We start from the raw sequence: 16,058 nt of genomic DNA on the forward strand, positions 1-16,058 counted from the left end.
TGCGACCAGATATACGGTGCGCCTGTTTTTTTTGTTTCTATTTTCCTTTTTCTTCCCCGCTCGTCTCCTCGATCACACAGGGCTAAAATCACTGAATCTTCCTTTCCTTCCTCCCTGCTTTCCTTTCCCCCCAGCAGGCTTTCCCGAAAGGCGCGACCTCCCGCCTTCCAAATCATTAAGCCGCGTCGGGCGACTCTACCCTTTTCACTATCTCTACGCCTTCCCTGAACCCGGCGGGTGGGGGAGGCGGGAAGTGTCGCGTTTCCCTTCCGGGTGGCGCGCCGGAAGTGCTGGTCTCCGTTAGAAACGAGGCCTTGTGGAACCTCGTTAGAAACCAGGCCTTGAACCGACCCCAGGTAAGCGGGGGAAGGGGAGGTTTCGGGCGGGCCTCCGGTGTGGCGCCCGGAGGGAGCTTCGAGTCGGCGTTGGCTCCAGAGGCGGAGCTGCTTCTGGGCCCTCGAAGGGAGCGCGGGAGGGAAGAGGAGCACCACGCCGCGCCCCGCTTCCGAGTCGCTCGCCGCACCAGCGGGGACAAGCGCGGCCAGTTGGGCGCCGCTTATCTCGGCCCTCGCCTGGAACTACTCTGCGGAGCTCCATGAGGAGAGTCGCCCGCCCCACTAAGCGGGCAAAACCAGCCGGGCCCTTGGCCTGCTCTGGCTCACTTCTGAGAGATGCTCAGGAAGCAGACCAGCTTTCGAAACTGGGGTGTATAAACTAGGCGCCAAAGAGCACCTTAGACCAGTGGTTTCTGTAATAAACGACAATCTGCAGTTATTCCCTTATGGGGGACACAAGAGCCCTTCTAGAGTCCTTTGCAGGTTCTCCATCCGTCGGAGAAAATAACAGAGGCCAACCAGAGAATATTGAGAAGCAAAGCAGCTAGTAAGCCTGATCTTTATTGAACTGTTGCAACAGGGTGCTCCCCTCACACGCAGGAGGAGGAGGAGGACCCAGAACAAAAGTGTGTCCACCCTTATATAGACATTTTAAATTGCCTGCCTTGGAGTCCAAGACCACCCCCAGAAACATCATACTTACATCACAGAAGGGGTGTAGCTCAAGAGAAATCTGAGTACGTTGTTTACCTCCTGTCATTGTTTATCTCATGTGTGGCAGGTTACCTGTTAATGCTTACCGGTAAGCGTCTCACGCTCTAGTTACTGAGCATGCTGATATAACCAAACCATAGGGGCTTTTTGTTTTGCATGATTCTTGGATTACCCCTGTTACTGGCTCTGCTCTGCCACTGAGTCACCATACACAGTCAGGTTCCTGCATCTTGGCCACCACGTTCTCTTCCCTGCTAGGCTGCATCTTCTAGTCAGTGGAACTGCCAGCCATTGGCTCTGCTTCCTCGGCTGCAGTTTTCTGAATCTGGGCAACCCTAATCCTCCGAAGTGATCATTGATCTTGTTGGTGCAACAGTTTTCTGAATACTTTAATCACTCCTTAATGTTCTACAACCGCCTTCACCTTCCTCAACCTGCTGCCCTCCAGAGGTTGTTGTTCTGCAACTCCCGTCAGTCCCGGCTAGAATGACTGATGATGGGGCTGTGTGTTGCAGTTGAAGCATCTGGAGGGCACGACGTTGGGGAAGACCCTTTGACATGAAAAGGACTTTTGCCGAAGCTTCTTCTCCTGCCTCCACCCCCTTCACATTTGTTTCTCCTTGCTTTGCACGCTATAGGCAGAAATGGGCCGTAGGAAGTCAAAGCGGAAGCCTCCACCCAAGAAGAAGATGACTGGGACACTTGAGACCCAATTTACTTGCCCCTTCTGTAACCATGAGAAATCGTGCGATGTTAAAATGTAAGTTGTGTAAAAAAGGAAGAGTGTGGATTAATGTGTGGCAAACTGAAGCTTAATAGGGTGCAGACATGTGCATCCTGGCCCTCACAAGGGAAGGTTCAGAAAATAGACATGCAGGAGGACATTTCTTTTTAGCTGGGAACAGAAACATTATTAGAACTGGGAAGGGAATAAAGGAAAAATAGCTGGTAGGCCAGCACTTTGCTGGTAGTTCAATCTGCTCATCTTCCATGTACACAGTGCCACAAACAATGCCTCTAGAGCCAAAATACAACAAGAAGACTCAAGCTCCTTTGCCACCCCTCCCCTATATTCAAGGGTGTATGAAGAAAGTGTGGCAGAATTCAAAGGTTTTAAGAGAGAGTGACAAAAACTAGAGGATTTAAAATAAAAAAAACCTAACAGGAACCAGACCGAAGCATTCAGAAGAACAAGTAATTCGTCCTTGTTTGCTTTCCAAATTCGTCCAAATTCGTCCTTGTTTGCTTTCCTTCATTGTTGGCATTGAAGTGATTTTAGTACTAATGCAGGGTGGTGAAAATGGAATATTTATGCTTCTTGTGCTGGCCTTGATCTGGCCTTATGTTTTCCCAAGTCCCCAAGCAGAATTGAACTCTCCACACATTAGCTGATGAGAGGGAGCTCACTCCTGCTTTCCGCAGGCACTGGCTGTGTGTCCTACTTCCCCAGGCAAAGCAGGATTGGAAAGCCCTTTCCATCTGAATGATTCACAAGTGGGCATGGTTTGGGTAACATGGTTTGTGAGCCAGATTGGAGCCCTGTGTGGCATAAGATTGGCTCTTGGGCAAGAGGTTCCCCATCCATTCTGTAGGGAAAGATTTGTGAAGGGTACTTCTTATTTTGTTATGCCTCTAACTGAGATGGCTGTAGGAATGTTTGTGCCTGTTAAAACAATATTCCATACCCAAAGTCATATGAATGTACCATCTTTTTCCTCTTTTCTGGCTTACACTTTCTCACATATGGGTATTTTTCAGCTATAATATGTTTTTTGTATTTCAGGGACAGGGCTCGAAATACGGGTGTGATATCCTGTACCGTGTGTCTGGAAGAATTTCAGACTCCTATAACATGTATCCTTTGAAATTCAATTCAGTTTTGTAATATTCTCTTCCCCCATGTAGACTTGGCTCCTACGTTTTCATGTCAGTAATTCGTAACCTAGGGTGTAATGCTTTCTGCTTGGTCTCGGCCTTTACATGTTTTATCTTACCCTGCATAAAGACCTGGAAATAGAGAGTTAGCATCAAAATTGATCAGACATAGCCTTGCCAGAGTGGTTAATCAACTGAAACACCCCACCACCACAGATATTTAAAATCAGCTAAAGTTCCACTCTTGTACCAGCTTAACTGTGGTTCATAGAAGAAATCACTTGCAAGATTTAGCAGTGTTTTTGAAAAATATACACATCCAAAACCAATAGTATTTTTTAATGTGGGGGGCACTTATGGTAGATTCTTCCTTGACATTTTACCCTAAAGATCTTTCAGAACCAGTGGATGTTTACAGTGACTGGATAGATGCTTGTGAGGCAGCCAATCAATAGCAACTGGAGAGGAACTTGCCAGGAATTCAACAACACTTCTTAATTTGGGAGGGTGGACGTTATCTGTTACATAATGCATTGGAAGATCCAACAAGTGGCTGGGAACTGTGACTCTTGTGCTGTTTGTTTCTATCCAGTAATCCTGCCCTACATGAATATTATAGGATTGTGCCCCTGGAATTAAGGGACTAAAGACTATAAGGATCTGCAAAACTTTGGAAAGGCCCGCGGTTTTGTAAACATACTGATCATTGGGATCATTGTTGCATTGGGTGCATTCTTATCAAGGGCCGCTATTCAATCTCTGTTCATTTCAGTGGGGCTTGTATGGAAGGAGCATCCATGCAAGCTCCTTTGTCGCTGGATATTCAGAGGTAGTCCTTGGGAAATTGCACACCTTGTTGCCATGGTTGAACAGCAATGCTGAGCAAGCAACAGTATACAGGAACAGAACATGAAATAATCCCCCACGTATAATTGCTTTAGTGACTCACTGAGTAGTAGACCTGGTCACTAAGGAAACATTTCTTTCAGTAGGTTGGTGCCAATTATGTAGGGGTGGCAGTATATGTCATCCTTGGGTTCCTGAAACTGCCAGAAGAATTTCTTCTAATTCTTTCCCTACCATCATTTCTTTTTTTTCCTGGGTGTTTTTGTGCACAGGAGTCTTCTTTCCTTTCACAGGAAACAAAGCAAGCTTAGCTCCTGCCCAGCAGTTGAATAGGCAGGAATCTGACCTTACTTCTGACCTTAAGACTATGGGACCATCAACATGATGGAGGGGGGAAATCATGACTCTTCCTTGATGCTACTGTTTTAAATGGGGACTCTTTATCCCACGAAAGAAGTGTTGCTTTATTTTAAAAGACTTATTTAAAAGCCAATTTAGTAGCCAGTGATGTTAACTGTGCTTCTGGATGCTCCATAGGAGTAGCTGTGGGATTTTAATTGTACTTTACTGAGGAGAATTCTGCCTACATCACAGAGATTGTGCCATCATCGGATTAATAGGTACTGGTGCAAAGTACATAGGTGATAATTGAACACTGAATCCTTCCAGTGTGTGTGTTTTTTTGTTTTGCTTTGCTTTTTATCCTTCTCACTGTGGTGAGCATGAACTCTGCTTTCCAGAAATAGATCACTTAATTGCCAGTTTGGCTTCCCTTTTCTTATTAGCCTCCCTAATAACAGAGTGCTCACAAAATACAGGGGTCACAGCAACCACCACATATGATTTACTTTGGAGTGAATGGCGATACGGACAGAGGTTTAATTCTGAATTTGGCAGTCAGTGACAGAGGATTTTGGCCCCTTCTCACCTTACCTCCCTCACTGTCATGTGGCCTTGAATCAGGAAGCCTTTTTGGGCTGCCTTTGATGGTAAAAGCAGCCTCCAGCTGTACATTCCCAAACAACCACTGCTGCTCTATCAAGTCCTTTGTCTTTTTAGATCTAAGCAGGAATTAATTCCTATTGGACAGCAAATTCTTGTGCCCTTGTATGTAAATAATGTCCAAGAAAGCAGGAACCCACTTGTTTTAAATGTATTAGAGGAGCCTCTGCCAGTAACTGAGTAATTATCATCCCCTTTAAATAAATTCTATAATGGAAAAGCATCTGTTCAGTGTTTTCTGTTACCGCTGGTGTTGTGTTGGGTCCCACGTTAATCTTTTTGGATTGTATGAAGTCAGTACAGCTTTTTGTGTTAGCTGCTTCTGTGATAGCAACTTTGTGTTTGTCTTTGGTTTTGTAATTGCTGCCCATTTTGAAGAAGACAAGAGTGCCTTAAGCTGTGTGCTTGGATACTCTTGGCTGTTGCATCTTCAGTTCCCTGTAAGTTTTCATGATGCTTTGAGTAAATTACCCTCTTTCATCCCAGCTCCATTTTACATGGATGCTGTGGGGCTAAAATACCATTCTGAGCTCCGTAGAAGAAGGAAATCAAAGAACCACAAGGCTGAACTACCATTAAGGAAACTGAGCTTACTGTTGGAGTCGTCATTCCACTAATAGTAATGCTGCAAGCTCACACTGAACTTCCTAGAAGTCTATTTTAATGCAGAACTCTCAATTATATACCTGTCTTGGTTAGGGAGGCAAGTTTTTTTGGGGGGGTGGAGTTCCTTAAGAGCTCCACAGGCAGTGATGAAAGAAAAGACAAGCAGGGATGGTGGAGCCTAAAAAAATATTCTTGGGTTCTCTCCTGTTTGCCTTGGGGAGACCAGCTACTACTCACGTCCTACTTCTCAGCCAAAGGAAGAGTCAACTGGAGGGCCATTGAAACAAGTTTTAAGGTGGCACTGTGGCCTTCCACCTGGCCTTGAAAGGAATGATGCTCCGTCCACATTTTGACAAGTGGCTAAACCCCACATTTAGTAGCTGACCCAAGCTGAAGGAAAAGCCTTTTCCCATTCTCTGCAGCCCTGCATCACTTTGAGAGAGAGCACAATTCTTGCTACAGCCCATCCTGGCTGTCTTTTTCCTGCACAATACCCAATTCTCCTCAAAAGAGAATGGTAGGTCCTGTTGTGGAGAATTGAACCTACCTATCTACTGAAGCTGGCCATCACACTTAACTTGTCTGGTAAAGATTATTATGAAATTATTACTTATATCCTGTTCTTTGTAAAGTAGCATGACTTCTTGAAGTAATCTATTTTTTTCCCCTATTGACCTTGGCAAAAACGGAGCAAATGGTTGCATTCCAGGCCAAGGTGAGAACATCAAGAGTACCAGAATGGAGTGTTTGTGACAAATCAGCTGACTGGGCTTGTTTGCTGTGAGAGATTAGACTGAGTAAATAAAACCTGTTGGGACTTTGCACAGTGTTCTAGGGTAATCAGGGCCTCCAGACAACTAACCCTGTTTTCTGTGTAACCTTTGTACTTTGGCAGGGTCACCTTGCTTTTTGAATAAAGGTTGTAGGACATGTGGCATGGAACAGTATGACCAGAGGTCTCAACCACCTTTTTATTTTACGTTTGTTGGTTTTTGTGTTTGACTTGTTCTGTTGGAAGCTGTCTTGTCTTAAAGGCGAGGTAGAAACGTGTCAACTAAGTATTGGCTATTCACCTATTTGGAGGTCGGCTTGGGGAATCCAATCAGTTTTGGATCCAATGACTGTATAATAGAAACTGCTGTAAAATTAACCAAGTACCCTGTAGGTTTCTTTGACATGGAGAAAAGTATTTGGATTTGTTCATGCAAATACAGGTGTTTATGTGCTTAGTTCCGGTAACTCCCAACTTGCACATTCAGCTTTATGCAATTTAAAATAAAGGGGGGCAGGTGTCCAGGGGGAAAAGACTTTGACAATCCCACCCATCACTGAACCCAATGTGTTTTGACTATACACACTATCCCCGGAATGTAATCTCCTAAGTTGAGAGTCGCCTGTATACTGTATTACCTTTTTATCCTTCTTGTAAAGGGTTGCCATGTTTGGTCACTTCCAGCCAGTGGAATGGAGATGCTTGTCTAATGGTCACCAAAGGATCCTGAATAAGGTTAGGAGACATGGAATAAGAGAGGTCCTCTTGTAGATCAGTAACTGGTTGAGAAATAGGAATCAGAGCAGAAATAAACAGACAATTCTCCCGATGGAGGGAGTCAGAAAGTAGAGTTCCCCAAGTGTTCTTATTGGCACCTGTGCTTTTTAATTTGTTCATACATGGTGTAGAGTGAGCAGTGAGGTGGCCACATTTGCTGATGATACCAAATTGCTAAAAGCGGTTAAAACTAAAAGATTGTGAAGAGCTCCAAAAGGATCTCTCCAAACTGGGTAAATGCAATTCAGTGTAAATGAACTGATGGTGACTGACCAGGAAGAAGACGTAGGGTCGTAGTGGATAGCTCAAAGAAGATTTTGATCCAGTGTGAAAAAGCTGAATTCCATGCTAGGGGTCCATTAGGAAAGGGATTGAAAATAACACTGCAAATAACATAATGCCATTAAACACATCTATGGTGTGGCCACACTTGGAATGCTGTACAGTTTTGGTAGCCTCACCTAAAAAATAATATTGTAGAGCTGAAAATCATTTCAAAGAACCAAGGGAACAGAGCAACTGGTCTATGATGAAGGCTTACAACATTTGGGGCTTTTCAGTTTAGACAAAAGTTGAATAAGAGCTGTAAAATGTTGTGGACCGTTTGAAGAAAGCGAGTAGAAGTTTATCTCCTGCAATATCGGAACTTGGAACCATCTAATAAAGATTGGATGGAAGATTCAGGACACGCCATGGAAAGTACTGATGCATAGTTAAACTATGGAACTCCTACTGGGAGGCAGTGATGGCCAGCAACTTGGATAGCTTTAAGAGAGGATTAGAAAAATTCATGGAAGAAAAGCCTATCAAATGGCTACTAGCCACAATGGCTACACTCTGCCTCCACTGTCTGAGATAGTGTGACTCTCTAGGGCAGTCGCTGGGAATCACAGGTGTGGGAAGAGCTCTTGTGTTCAGGTTCAGCTTGCAGGCTTCCCATAGGGACCTGGTTCACCACTGGAAACAGGTTACTGCACTAAGTGGGCCATTGGTCTGATTCAGGAGGCTCTTATGTTCTTACACCAACCCAGGGACAGCAAATGAAACATAACTTCCCTTATTTTGTACAGTACTTATTTTCTGAGACCTGCCAAGCAAGAGACTTGTTTTGAGTTTATCTGTTCCCAGAAGAAGATTCTAAACTGCTCTAGATCTTCACACAGTATAGCTTGAGCTTACATGCTTTATTATTTTTTTGCAGCATAGTAATAACCCTTTTTGTAGAAATCTGAATTTTCTACTTAAAGCAGAGGCTGCCCATTATTTTCAGGTTTTCTGTAACTACAAAGGCTAGAAACTTTGCTCATTTTAAAATGACAGCTCATTTGTCCCATGGATTTTTATGCCGTTGAATGTGGTACAAATCACTGAATACATTCATAACCAGGCAGCCGTATTCTCTCCCATTCTGCATCGTCGGCTGACTGCTTTCCACTTGACAGTAGACACTTGCAAAGAAACACAAGCTTTAAATTGAGTTGGAAGAGAGCAGAGTCAAATCTAGTTTAGCATTTTAAAAATTGCCCTTTTTTACATGAATTTGCTCGTAGAAGGTCCCCCAGGCTCAGTCCTTGGCATACACTTGGGTTCCAGAGTTTGAAAAGTCCTTTTCTGCCTGGAGGTCTTAGAGATTCCCTGTAAGCCAAAGTAGATTGTTCTGGACTACATAGACCAAGAGCAGTGGTTTTCAACCAGTGTGCCGTGGCACCCTGGGGTGCCTTGAATGATGGTCGGGGGTGCTGCGGGCAACACTGGCCTCTGTCCCTCTTTCCTTCCCTCCCTCCTCTGATGCCCTCTTGCATCTCTGCCTCCCGTAGGCTTGTGTGGCTGTTTGTTGCAGCAGCTCTGGCTACATGCTGTCCAGGGGATGCCGCCCTGGCCCCTGTGGGGCAGTGTGAGAAGGCACCTCTCTTTGGGGCGGGGGGGGGCGCAGATCAGAGACCAGGGGCAGCAGCTGCCCGGAGGACCCCCAGTGAGAAGGGAAAAGAGAGGAGGCTGAAGGAACCCTCCACAAGGGTGTTCGAAAAAGGGTGAGAGGCTGCCAGCTCTGCAGACAAGGGGTGACATAACTGGGCTCCTGAGCCCCACAGGGGTGCCACAGAAAGAATGGTGCTGGTCAAGGGAGCTGTGGACTCAAAAAGGTTGAAAACCTCTGACCAAGGGATAAGGAAGACCTCCAATCATATTAGAAAAGTGGTTTTTTTTTGTTTTTTTATTGTGCTGCAGTGAAATTAAAAAGTGGTCATTAGCAGAACATAACAAAAAAAAAAATGTTTTAGAGTGGGTTTTTTTGGGTGTGTCTTAGCTGCTCAATATGTAGAGCACCTCTGACCCCAGTGAGAGAAGCGAGGGGCAGGGGCAAGATTTAAAGACAGGAGCTGCTTTCGTTGGCAATATAGACTTTGGCATTTCCCCCAAATGTTGGTTTGTAAGAATATCTGGTACCACATACTAACTACAGTGTGAATCAGTGAGCAAGTGCCCCCCGGCTAAACACTAGATTTGCCACCAGACAACACGGTAATGCAGTTAGTGAAGGCAGTGAGCTTTTTCCTGTTCTAACTTGGATGCCACGCAGGTAGATAAGCACCCCAATCCTTAAACCGAGACTGCCATGTTTGGACAACTAATCTAATTGATTAATCAAATGCTTTGGTCAGTTAGAGGAGACTTGTTGGAAAATTGCTTTAAATGTAAGTGATTATAAATCCATAAGTGGTGGCAGGGGGCTTCTTATAAGAGCATTCCTCCTTGGTCCTCACACAGGTGGAAATAACAGTAAATGCTTCCCCTCCCCCTTCAGGGCTATTGTGATATATGGAAATTTAAAATTCATGCAGTTAATCGATTACAGAGCGCGTATTGAACTGGATGATAGCCAAATTTACTCGTGTAAGTAAATTCAGTGGGATTTATTTTGGTCTCCTGTGGTTAGGCTTATCTCAAAACTGGTTTTGGCTTTATAGCAGGTATTTGTCTTCATTTGAAGCATGTAAATCTTAGTTAATAGAAGCATTTTAGTTTCAAACATGAATTAGTCCCATGGCACTTCTGCCAGCCTTATTGAAGGCTGTTCATGTTCTGTACCTCTGGAATTTTAAATTTCTTTTCCAGAATGTGTGTAAATGCACTTGCAGTGCATGGAGTTGCTTTGATTTCTGTTATTTACTATGAAATTGGGCGTGTGTGCTGGAAATAAATGAGATTGATGGCAAGGAAGTGGCTTACAGTGGTACCTCGCAAGACGAATGCCTCGCAAGACGAAAAACGCGCAAGACGAAAGAGTTTTCCGTTTTTTGAGTCGTTCCGCAAGACGAATTTCCCTATGGGCTTGCTTCGCAGGACAAAACGTCTTGCGAGTTCTTGCGAGTTTGTTTCCTTTTACTTAAAGCCGCTAAGCTGCTAAGCCGCTAATAGCTGCTAAGTTGCTAATAGCCGCTAAGCCGCTAATAGCCGTGCTTCGCAAGACGAAAAAACCGCAAGACGAAGAGACTCGCGGAACGGATTAATTTCATCTTGCGAGGCACCACTGTACTTGATAGGAGAACCATTGGTAAACAAGAGGCATTCAGGAGGAGGAATGGATAAGTTGCCATGCATTTCTGGGAAGTTCCAATTTCTGAGCGCTAGATTGTTTTTGTAGAAGTTGCCTGCATAATGGAGCTCAGTCAAGAACCATTAGGACTATAAATTCTCTGTCTCTCTTTTTTTAGTGAAGACTAGATTACTGATAACCTGGTAAGTTATTTTCCAGATTCTCCCTGAAGATGTAGAAGATGAACGGCTTTGGTTTACAACTGTGTGTAATTCTCACCAAATGATCTCTCACATGAATCTTGGGATAATAACTTCAGACACTGTGAACATACCCCTTTACTGGTTAGATGCGTCCAACCTCTTTCTACAGTCTCCCTCTGCAGTTCACATACTCTACCTAAATACGTTCCGTTTCCAGGAAGCCAATGGCTGACTCAGTTCACCGGTGCTTTTCTACAAACTATTAGTATTTAGGAAGCAAAAATGACTGGAACCCCTGGCAAAGTAGGCAGGTGGGGGGTGGGCTTGCCAATTTGCCCCTAACCTGATTGTAGACAGAGCAAGGCAGATGATGGGGCTTGTACCAGAACGGCTTCTGTTACGGTACAAAACAGAGTGCAGTAGGCAATATGTTCACCAACAGAAGCTGTGCCTTTGATTGCCTGCTTCTGCCTTGACCCAAAACAGCAGCAGCAGGATCTGCCACAAGCCACAGGGAAGAGATGACTGATGGCTCTTGTTCAGGAAAGAGAAAGAGGGAGAAATCAAGAGTGCTCATTGCCTCGTATTTGCTTCTCCCAACCCATTAGATTATTATTATTATTATTTTTACTGTAACATTCCATCCTAGTGGCTTTGAGCCACATCAGTGCATGCTTAAAAGTAGTGGCAGTACATCATACATTAAATAAAGCGTGAAAGGGATCGAAGTGAAGCTTTTAAGGCTTGGTGGTGGAGACTTGGAGGGGAGACTTGGCTTTGGCATGGTTTGAAGAGTCTCTAGTGAGCTGGTTAGCAGTTTAGGGAACTGTCTGGATCTTCTTATATTCCCAGGTGAAAATAGCCACCTGATGGTGGATCTTCTCTTTGGGAAGTGCCCCCCTTTTTTTTCTTTTTCTTTTTTTTAAGTGCTGGTGTCTCTGTTCTATGTCCGTCCCATGATTCCTGCTGGCTATTCTGAGTTGTAGAAGTTATGATGGCTGTGGTTGTACTGGCCTTCATCTTCTCCGATCATGGCATAGTTGGGTGTGAGGCAGTACTTGGAGTCGTAGACCTGCCGTGGCAGCCCATACACAGTCATGCCCTGCTGCGATGCCCCTTTGTTGCTGCCCATCTGCAGGGAGATGTTCTGAGTGTCGCAGTGCTCCATGCCCAGGGCGGGCTCAAAAATCTGCCGCTTGGTTCCAGGGGCTGTCATGCCCGCCTAGGGATGGATATGGGTGGAGGAGGAAGAAGAAGAAGAGAGGAAATGGTGAACCTGGGAGTGTAAAATGTCTTAAGGAGAAGAATGGAAAGCAGAGCAGGTTTCGCATGAGGCCCCCTTCATACCCTCCAGTGGCGTAGCGTGGGGGGTGCAGGGGGGGCAGCCACACCGGCCGCAACATCTGGGGGTTAGGGTTAGGGGGCGCAAATCCATGGGTTAGGGGGTGCAAATTACTTGCCTTGCCCTAAGTGCTGGCAACCCACGCTACGCCACTGATACCCTCTCTGCTGGTACAGTGGTACCTTGGTTCTCGAACAGCCTAGTTCATGAACAACTTGGAACCTGGAAGTGAGTGTTCCGGTTCTCGAATTTTTTTTGGAAGTTGAAAGTGTCCTGAGCTTCCATTTTTAGTGTTGCGCTTCCACTTTTAGAGAGATTGCTCTGTGTGGAGAAGCATCAAGGCAGAGCTCTGCAGCCCAGCTGCTTTGACATGAGAGGGGGAGGGAGGGAGGGAGGGAGGGAGGGAGGGAGGGAGGGAGAGAGAGAGAGAGAGAGAGAGAGAGAGAGAGAGAGAGAGATCTGGAAAAATCGCTCTGATTGGGGCGGTGGGGAGAAGCGTTTTAGGGGTAGTTTTTCAACAGCCTGGAACATATTAATCTGTTCTGCATTACTTTCTATGGGAAAGCGTGCCTTGGTTTTGGAATGTTTTGGTTTTGGAACAGACTTCTGGAACGGATTAAGTTCGAGAACCAAGGTACCACTGTATTTAGTTCAACTTTATTAGTGCCAATGGGATGCCAAGCAAACCTTTGGTTTTCCTTTTTGAACAGCCCTCATCTTTCTCTCCTTGCATTAAGGCTGAGCTTATTTGCTTTCTAGGACAACAAATACCTCAAATAGCTCTTCTGAGTTTACCTTGATCTTCTTGGGGACCTAAAAGTACTCGTGGAACACTTTTGAGATTAGCAGTACCTACTTTCTGGATTGTGAGGAAAGAACAAGCTAGGACTTGTTTACTGGCAATGGTATCTTCTTGAGATAACTGCCCCTGCCTGGCCTGAAGTTGCTTCAACTTCTGCTCACATGTTTCCAAGGCTGCTGTAAGATAGCATTTCAAAGCAAGGCCATTGGCTCAAAAAGAACCACGGACTCTTTTGGAATGGTTTATCCCGGGTTAAATAATCCGGTACCCAAAACAGCAGCAGCATTGTCTGTTCTTGGCAGAGTACCCTTATTTTTGCATTATGCCTAAAAACCTAGTTGTACGAAAGTGCTTAATGCACAGTAATCTATGAATGGTCCACAAGGGGGTGTTGCTTAGAACCCACAAGGGATGCCCCTTGCTCTTGTAGACAGGCAGCTTTATATATAAATAGATCCCCAAGTAGTAACACACGTTCCCAGCTGTTCCCAGAAATTGACTTCTTCTTAGCACCGCTGCTGTACTTCATTACATCTGTGACATTTCTAAGAACAGCTGCAGTGTGCCTGTTGTGCTTCTGCCATAGTGGGGATAATCTGGTGGTGTTCCACTTGGTGGGGGAGCATGTCAAACAGAGTGCAAAATATGGGTGCCTTTCCCAGAGTCATGAGGGTTTGGTTTTTTTTACAGAGAAGAAGAATGTAACCCAGCAATGCAAAAAATCCAATTGGGACACTGGGACTGTCTCTTGAGGATTTTACACCATCTTACTGTGTCTAAGGCCATTTTATCATCTCTTTCAGGTGCCATCAACTTTAGACCCTGTGGCCACATTTGAAATGTTGGGAGAGTGCTCTGGGTACCACCTCCTCTGTTTCTTCCCATGCTTCCTCGTGACACTTTCCCTTACGCCAGACAAAGAAATCACACACACACACTTTATTTTTCCATGGGGGTCTGGATAGAAGTTAGATCCAGCAGAATTAAAACATACTCTTAAATTTCGATCCCACCAAAGCCACAGTCAAAACAAACCTTCCACTGGAAGACTGCATAGTATTAAAAAAAATGCACCACAAAAACATGGCACCTCATAGGTTTTTTCCCCAAAGAAGGACAACAAAGCCACCAATAAATTGCAGAATACATCAGTTGGTACAGAGGTGACCTGAGATTTGATGGTGGTTTTGAGAATCTCTTACAGATCCATGAGGATATGTGCCTTGTATCCATGTGGACCATGGAAGCACTAGGAGGTATTGGATCTGTGATTTTTACAGTGCAGCCAATAGAGACAGATGTGATCTGTGATTTGGTGGTGGACAGGCTGGGTGAACTCTTGGGGAAAATACGTCATTTCAATAGAATACATCTTACTGGATCCAACTTTTGTGCATGCACCTTCTGGTTGTCTGGCACTACCTTCTTCTGATTCCTGCAGCACACACTCTTTTGTCCCCTGACCAGTTCACCCACTGCACCCTTAGTGGTTCCCCTTTTCTCTTAAAAGGGTAAACATAAAGGGCCCCTGACAGTTAAGTCCAGTTGCGAACTACTCTGGGGTTGCGGCGTTCATCTCGCTTTACTGGCCAAAGGAGCCAACGTTTGTCTGCAGACAGTTTTTCTGGGTCATGTGGCCAGCATGACAAAGCCGCTTCTGGAGAACCAGAGCTGCACACGGAAACGCCGTTTACCTTCCCGCTGGAGTGGTACCTATTTATCTACTTGCACTTTGACGTGCTTTTGAACTGCTAGGTTGGCAGGAGCAGGGACCAAGCAACGGGAGCTCACCCTGTCACGGGGATTCGAACCGCCGACCTTCCAATCGGCAAGCCCAAGAGGCTCAGAGGTTTAGACCACAGTGCCACCTGCGTCCCTACCTTTCTCTTAGTAGCTCCAATTCCTATAGTTCAACTGCTCAGATGCCCTCTGAGCCTTGAGAAGCACATAGAGCTAAAAGAGGGAATGGAAAAGAGTGGCACTCTTTCAGAGAGTCCTTCGATTCTGAGCTTTTCAAGGAGGAAAAGACAAGGACCCCCTTGCCACCTCATGCTGAAGGGGGCAGTGGGCAAGATACTTTGCGGGCACCAGGAGAAGTCCTTCAAGGCACCATTGCACTCATGGGGAAACCCCAACTAGAGCTGGAATACTAAATAGTCAACACACATATTTATTCTTGTTCCCCCCTCCATTTCTTACCTGGCTAGCCCCCTTGTTGGTTCCCATCTGTAGACTGATGGTGGCTTGATCTAATGGTTGGTCTGTGCCCAACTTAGGGTCATAGAGGTGCCGACGTGTGCCATATGCTGTCATGCCCTGCTGGCTGGCAAACTTGTTGGTGCCCATCTAGGAAGCAAAAACAGTGTTGACAGTTAGACTGGTCATTCTGTCTCCTCCAACTCTCCCTGGAAGAGTGGTCCCCATTCAGCTACCCACAGATGGAAAGCCCCAACCCTACCCTGCCACTTAGACAATGTAGAATTCCATTTATTTCTGGTATTGTCACAGATTTCATCCAGATTTCAGGAAGACCTTACAGCTGGGGGGTGTTCCTGTAATTTGTTCCCATCACATTCCTGTAGATTATGTCTGGAATAGCCTGGCCATATTGCATCGGTAGGCAGTGTAAGGCTTCTTTTTTTAAAAAATATGATTTTTATTAAATTTTCTGTTTTACAATTTCAGATAAACATTTTACATACTTAAGATATCAGTGACTTCCCTTCATCTCTTTCCATGGTTCATTTTGCATATTTTATATCCCTGCATATTTTATAAAAACTATACCAATTTTTTACACTGTTGCATTTGTCTTAATGCTGCCAGCATTTCCAGCTCTACACAATTATTTTCCAAATAAACTAGGGTTGCCATATTTCAAAAAGTGAAAACCCGGGGGTAGGGGGTAAAATGTTGTTTTTAGTTTTGCCCACCCAAAATTTTTGATCTTTCTTTTTTTTTTTACTTTTTGCAAAATTAATGAAGTTTTGGAGCTATTTTTAAGGAAATTCCAGACATTTAAGCGATTCCACCCAGGCGCTGTTTCCAATGGCTGAATGCCGGCTACGTTCTGGAAATTCCAGACATATGGCAACCCTACCTAAAAGGTAAAGGTAAAGGTACCCCTGACCATTAGGTCCAGTCATGGATGGACTCTGGGGTTGCAGCGCTCATCCCGCTCTATAGGCTGAGGGAGCTGGCATTGGTCCGCAGACAGCTTCTGGGTCATGTGGCCAACATGACTAAGCC

At 45.0% G+C, this 16,058-nt stretch overlaps 2 protein-coding genes across 3 annotated transcripts in view; one reads left to right on the forward strand and one right to left on the reverse strand.

Annotated features, from left to right (window-relative positions):
* Nucleotides 1–240: 240 nt before the first annotated feature.
* ELOF1 (elongation factor 1) lies at nt 241–4,992 on the forward strand. 2 transcript variants are annotated; one of them, XM_081894982.1, is made up of 4 exons: nt 241–356; nt 1,688–1,809; nt 2,833–2,903; nt 3,315–4,992. In XM_081894982.1, the coding sequence occupies exons 2-4, from the start codon at nt 1,694–1,696 to the stop codon at nt 3,377–3,379; spliced, it is 252 nt and encodes an 83-aa protein (XP_081751108.1). In that variant the 5' UTR covers nt 241–356; nt 1,688–1,693; the 3' UTR covers nt 3,380–4,992. The 2 variants fall into 2 exon arrangements, with proteins under 2 accessions (XP_081751108.1, XP_081751109.1); XM_081894983.1 differs by lacking the exon at nt 241–356 and adding an exon at nt 932–1,072.
* The window catches only part of CNN1 (calponin 1), a 39,752-nt gene continuing 28,137 nt past the window's right edge, over nt 4,444–16,058 (reverse strand). The window contains exons 6-8 of the mRNA XM_081894728.1: nt 15,009–15,155; nt 10,458–11,887; nt 4,444–10,150 (exon numbers count right to left, since the gene is read on the reverse strand). Of these exons, the coding sequence (XP_081750854.1) occupies nt 11,636–11,887; nt 15,009–15,155 (399 nt within the window). The 3' untranslated portion in view covers nt 4,444–10,150; nt 10,458–11,635. The remainder of the gene's footprint in view (nt 10,151–10,457; nt 11,888–15,008; nt 15,156–16,058) is intronic.

This window comes from Podarcis melisellensis (genome assembly GCF_964234715.1).
Source record: "Podarcis melisellensis genome assembly, chromosome: 17".
Lineage (NCBI taxonomy): Eukaryota > Metazoa > Chordata > Lepidosauria > Squamata > Lacertidae > Podarcis > Podarcis melisellensis.